The sequence below is a fragment of the Electrona antarctica genome, assembly GCF_951216825.1.
Source record: "Electrona antarctica genome assembly, chromosome: 22".
Classification (NCBI taxonomy): Eukaryota; Metazoa; Chordata; class Actinopteri; order Myctophiformes; family Myctophidae; genus Electrona; species Electrona antarctica.
This window is the reverse complement of record NC_136805.1, coordinates 35780199-35786941: the sequence shown is the minus strand read 5'-3', so window position 1 is coordinate 35786941 and position 6743 is coordinate 35780199. Positions and strand designations below refer to the sequence as shown.

At 38.5% G+C, this 6743-nt stretch overlaps 1 protein-coding gene across 1 annotated transcript; it reads right to left on the bottom strand.

Annotated features, from left to right (window-relative positions):
- Positions 1-1003: 1003 nt before the first annotated feature.
- rgrb (retinal G protein coupled receptor b) lies at positions 1004-6342 on the bottom strand (the record flags this gene model as incomplete). The annotated part of the gene is made up of 7 exons (XM_079492367.1): positions 1004-1147; positions 1257-1370; positions 1850-1967; positions 2861-3014; positions 3769-3890; positions 4439-4595; positions 6276-6342. 7 exons carry the CDS (start codon positions 6340-6342, stop codon positions 1004-1006), a joined length of 876 nt encoding a protein of 291 aa, XP_079348493.1.
- Between the last annotated feature and the right edge of the window lie 401 nt (positions 6343-6743).

Below are 6743 nucleotides of genomic sequence, written 5' to 3'. Positions count from 1 at the left end.
TCTCTGATTTATACTTTGGCATACTGGAGATTCATTTTTGGCAAGTGACAATATAATAATATGTCAAAGTATAATTATGCTTTAGTAAAGACAACTTTACTAAGACAACTGCCGCCATGACAGGGTAACCCGTAATGAATGTACCTGCTGCCACTTATTATAGGGTGACCATTTTTTTTGTTCAGTGGTCACGGCTATTCAACGATTGCAGCTATTCCAAAGGGAATAGGTAAATCAAAGAATGGGTCAAAGGGAACACAGTAATTTATTGCAAGTGGTCAACATGGGGAAAAACGAACATCATGCAGTGGCAGTGCACCTTTGGTGCTTTGGGAATCATGGGGTAATTGCTCTTACAGCACCTAACATGTTGAAGTCAAACTGATGCATCAGATTGTAGTTCACTTTGTACAGTAGTTGAAACACGTACAATGTGTTGTGCAGGCAGCGCGCTGCCATGTATGTGTCACACTGTTTCGTTCGGTCTAACGTGAACAATCAACGGAAAATAGCAGATTTACAAGATTGTCTTTTTTTTTTTAGCCTTGGGTGACCTCGGCTGAATTTGTTTGTCGGTATTCCACTGCGCTCTGACCGCCTGGCGAGTTGTCCAAGTCATCTATCAGTATTTATATTAGGAAAGGGTCACACTTAGTAAAAGTCCCTTTGCTTAGTTGAGTAGTTCATATGATATATATGATATATCACAAAATATTTCCGACCGCCCGTTTTTCATCAGTCTGTACAAGTGATAATATTCATTATTTCGATGAAGGCCGGCCGGACAAAAATCTTTTGTAATATGGCATAAACTATAAACTAAGCATATTGACCCTTTCCTTATATAAACACAGATTTTAATGGACCGTCTCTTCAAGGTCGCCTTAATAAGACTTGACCTGATAACACTGCACCAAAAAAAACATTCTTCCAATGTGGAACCTATTGCAATACTGTATGAGTGCATTGTTATTTCTAGCAAGAACGTCACGAGAGATTCCTTTCATCTTCCTTTTAACTTAATCACTGGTTCAACGATCTTCTCTCCGGTAAGGAAATTCCACAACCCTGGTCGGTAGAACTCATTTCCAAAGGAGTAGATGAGAGCATTAAAGATGGGGTTCGTCTTTGCAAGAACCGGAAGCACCTATAGGGGGGGACAGAAACACGCTTTCCAGATGTCTGCCTTCATTTGATCTCAATACCAACTGATAGTAATGTGATTCCATTCCATCTACATCATTACAGTATCTCACCATTCTTAGCTTTGGAGATATGAACGTGACGTTGTCAAAGCACGCGTAGACGCACAGGATGATGTAGGGACCCCAGCACATAAACAAAACCCTCAGAGGCAAGCTGGTGTTGAACTGGAATAAAGTTCAAGGATAAAGTTTCACTTTATATTGCAAATTTAACAGCACGGAGCATTAATACACAAACAATGTATACATACTGTAATAGGATTACAACCTCAATGTACAGTTGGAGGCCATCGATATTGTCCTTTTCTTTTTGCTGAGGTTTGCGTGATCTGCGCAAAAGGACAGTTAACCCATTTTGGGCGGGAACCCCTTTTGGTGTTTTAAACATTATGTTATAATTTAGCTATTGAAAAATAGCAGATCTACAAGCTCATAGCGCGCCACCGAGTGGCGCGCTACGAGCTTGTAGGTCTGCTATTTTTGAAAAATCGTGAAAATATTTATTTCAGAAAACTGGAGAATTTAGAAGGATTTTTAAAAATTTTGAGGTCAGGCCTAAATGGGTCAAATCATAAGGGACAATATCGGTGGCACCCAACTGTATGCAATACTGCGTTTGAACCAGTGAAACACCATATAGTTACCCTGTGGTTGTGCAGCTTCTTAAAGTGCTTGTGGATGGCTTGATAAGAGGTCAACAGAGTGATGGTAGGGAACATCAGGTAGATAACCACCAGACTCGTCAGGTAGTTTGTGTAGTTGCTGTGGATTACATATACCTGATAAACACATGTGCAGTGGTGGAAAAAGCACTCAAAGTTTTTACTTAAGTAAAATATCAATACTGCAATGTAGAAATGCTCTGTTACTATGGATTACATATGATAAACGCATGTGCCTCGATCAGTTGGGTTCTGATCAAATCAACACGTTTTACTCATCAGCAGTGTTGGAAAGGTTACTCAAACGATAATATATGAACTATTACTAGTTACTTTAAAAATAAGTAATATTTGTATTACTTAAAAGTAACCAGTTCGGGTTTTTTTCTTGCCCCCAGAAATGGCATCTTTTGTCCCCAAAAGTCTCACACTACCCAGTTTGTTCCGGACGGTTTAAGGCCTGCCCATCCGCATCCAATAATGCATGCGTACAGACAAGTACGCATCTTTTCCGTATGCCTGAAAAGCAACTCGATCCCAACCCAGTCTACCATTAATGTAGCAAAACAGTCAAGCCCACATAGTACCACCAAGGCCCGTGAAAATAGCAACAAGTTACTTTTGGAAAATAGTAACATATTAGTAATATTATTACTTAAAATGTAAAGTTATTAGTTACTGGTGACTGCATGGTTAATGGAAAAACTCAAAATGTAAAGTTATTAGTTACTGGTGACTATACTGGAAAAGTTACTGGAAAAAGTTACTGGAAAAAGTTAATAAGATTACTTTAAGTAAAATATTCATTTTGTTTAATAATTACTTACTTTCCAACACTGGTCATCAGTGGTTCTCAACCTTTTCAGGCTGCAACTCCCCCAAATAATTATAATTGAACTGGGAGCCCCCTGTCCCCCACCCTGACAAGCAGGGTGCTCAGTCCGGATTTGGATCTGGATTTGGCCATGTATGCTAGTGTATAGTATACCACACCTGTCATTTTTAGTGTAGTCCAGTGTGCAGCAGACCTTCATGGGCTCAAAGTCATAGACGCCATAGCCATAGAGAGGAAGAGCAGCCCAGAAGATGGACAGCCCCCAGATGACGGCAGACATGAACATAGCTGTGCTCCAGAAGAACTTCTGTCCTACAGGAGGATGTCAACATGAAGAGCAGCTTGATTTGAAAGAGGTGGTTTAAAGTAGGGTTGTCCCGATCGGATCGGGTGATCATCGGGACATCCCTAGTATCAATATTACATACATATCATGATATTTGACTGGAAATTGTCTGTGATTTGGGATATTGTACTATTGTGATATGGCATAAACGTGTTCTATAAAATATGAATATCGGATCTTCGTTTTTGTTGCATTTCTGGGCCAATAATTTGATGTCCGGGTCATCGGTGTTGACAATCATGTTCTAGATGTTATTATATTATATTATATTACATAAGTAGGCCTCGTATAAGCCCCTTGGGCTTCTTGAATCTTGCCTCATCCTAGCACTTAATCCCCTCATGTTTTTGTATGTTTTATTGTATTGTTTTTATACTGTGCTAAATATAAATCAAATCAAATCGGTCAATAGAAGACTCAGTAGGAGACTCTTACCTACTGGAGACTGTGTCATGATGATCAAATTATTGGCTATGGTGTGTTGTAATTGATAGAAAATAAGTCAAGTTTTGGGTGAACTACTGTACCTTAACCATTTAAGCCTTATTTCAAAAATAGAATAAAGCTCACAATACATTGCATTGTGAATTTGCTATGTGCTGTGAGCTTGCAAATCGACTATCTTTGAATTCATTTTCACCTAAAATGACATGCATGCCCATCAGAGTATGAAAGTATGAAGGTGTTTAAGCAGGCATTGTCATACGACGGTACACTCACTGGTGCAGTACTGGTGGTATCTATCCCAGGCAACGCAAGCCATGAAACTGATGGAGGCCAGGACTGAGATCATCCCCTGGAAGGCATGGTAGGTGCACCCTAGCTGGCCCCATGGCCACCCTCTGGGAGGACATGGATAAACGGTAACATCTCACTCATACTGTTTTTACATAATGCAATAATACTGTAGAGAATGACCTGATAATAATATTACATAAACATGATTATGGAGAGCATGTGACTGCATGGTAATGAGTTACGTCATTTATTTAAGATTTATCTACATGTTAAGTCGTGTGACGTAAGGGCCTATATTCAGTTTTCAAGTTGCTTGATTCCCTCTACATAATGAGTTCATCATGTTTAACATATGGGGCCATGCCTGATCAAATGAATATAAAATGTCTAAATATTAAATCAAGCTAATTACAAATTAGACGTGTTTTAAAGTGAAATAGCCCTTTAATGTTATTGGTACAGTAGGCTACTTTGTCACAACAGTAGCCTATGCTGAAATTGGTTAATATAACTGCATCTAACAACCTATAGCTTAGAGCTAATTGTACTGATTGATTTCACTGGCAAAATAACGACAAGCCTTCTATAAATGTCAATAGTGAAATGTTCATCCCTGTTAGAAGTTTCAAATTAATTCAAAGAGTCTTGGTACCTGAGATAGCTGGCATAAGCAGCTGTCAGGGCGTTTAAGGTCAGACTCATGTCAGCCAGGGCCAGGTTGAACACTAAGAAGTTGTTTGGCGTTTGCAGTTCCTTCACTCGGAGGAAAGCCAATACTGATGCTGCATTGAGGAGGAATCCCAGCGCGCCTGAAAACCCATAAAATAAAAACTTTAATAACAATCGTCAATAACTTCTTACACAAGGATATTATTTTAACGTCACTTCAGTCCATTGAAAAGTTTTATTGTGATTGTGTAAGTATGACCAATTTTAAACAGGGTTCAAACGATGCAACAATGTCCAAACTACATTATAGACACGTACACACGGTTATGTCTGTTTGCCAATGTTTTTGTGTTATGTTGATGTTGTATTTGCTGCTAATAATTCTTTGTTGTCCTATTATTACCTTAGCTTTATCATTATTGTTATGTTGATGTTGTACAGTGGGCTATTGTGGATATTACCACACTTTCGCTGCTTGTTGTGCCTGTATGAATAGTGACAAATAAACCTTCTACAAACTACAATAAAGATGACGGCTAGTGTCCAATCCGGTACACCGTCAGCTTCAAATAACTTTATTGACAATGTCAAAAAGTGGGGTCTAAATTTCTCAAGGCAGAAAGACCAAGCTCCAACTACTGCAGATGTGCTAATAACATTGTGATAACAGACTCTCTAACAGACTCTCCCATACAAATTGGCTAAAATAATGTTTTATTTATTAAAATATGTCCCAAATTATAATGTTATTATTTTATTCCGCTTCACATGGGTTTTAGTGAACCCTCTCATAGCACATTCTAAGCTCCCTGTTCATGAGTCACATGGGCAGTACGTGTCACCAACAGAACAGCGTCTGTCGGTAGTTCAGACATGTGGCAATTAGCAGTGGTGGAGTAGATTTGGATTATTATTACACATATAGTAGTTTACCACTTTAGCCCTATTTATAGCCTACTTTGGCTATTTGAAAATAGCCAATCTACAAGCTCACAATGCGCAGCATCACGACGTGTTGTGAGCTATTTCACTTTTGAAACCTGTGAAATGGGACATTCTGCATAATTGGTAACCTACTTTTACTTGTGGTGCTTTAAGTATATTTTCATGCCAAAACCTTTAGGCTACTCAAGTCAATTTTGAATTCCGGACTTTTACTTGTAACAGAGTATTCAAGAGTATTTCTACATTGCAGTATTGATACTTTTATTTAAGTATAGGCCACACAATGGAGTACTTTTACAACCACTGAGTAACTATGACATTTATTTTTACCTATAGCCTATACATTTAATCAACTGTAATTTTGTTAGGTTAGTGAAAATGCTAACTATATCCAACAGCTAACTGGCTTGGTAGATGAAATATGATATAGGTAATAGAAAGCATTTATGTCCTAATTATGTGTGAAGTGTGTCCATCATTTCAGCATGTTTTTGAATCGCTGATGATAGGACACCTGTCCAATGTCCTTGTCTCTGATTTGTTCATAAACACAATGTCAGCATAGATCATTTATACTAAAATAAAGCAATTATTTTGACTCAAATGTAGTCTACCCTAAAAGCTTGCCACTGTATCATCACCACAATAAATGCAAAATAACATGCAAACATTGAACCTGATACCATCAGGTCATCATGGCCTGCATCAATTTAGATTTTTGCATTTTTACTTCTTCCAAAACTTTCATGATGGAATCTATCCAAAGCCACACACCACAAGTAAAATGCACATTTCACCCATACACTCCATCAGACTTTGGGTAAATTAGCCTAAGTTAGTGTGTGATTGCGGAGCTTTGGTGCTCTCGTACTTACCTCCAACGAGAAGAGCTGTGCCGAATGCAAACATATCGAATTCATCAAATCCCTCCGGTAATGCCATTATGAAATGGCAAATGTTAGGGTGCACCAAAAGAGAAGTCCTTGTATTTGACAGAGTGCCACAGATTGCAAATAGACCCCTTTATAAAGGCTCTTTCACGTGACAAAGTATACTAATGACACTAACAAAGGACACTAATCTTTGTAAACCCTTTGAAATCCGGCGAAGAATGCACTTGGGATCTTATACTTTTCCCCCACAGTTTCATAGTCTTCACTTGCACCAAAGGTTTGCGCATTTGCTGCGCTATGGTCTGGCGCCGTGCTATGAGCTTGTAGATCTGCTATTTTTGAAAATTCTGTTGGGATTTAGAAGACATTTGTAGAATCGAATACTCTGGTCTTAATGGGTACCTTGTCAAACCTTAACTTTAATGGCTAACCTTGTCAAAATGAACACAG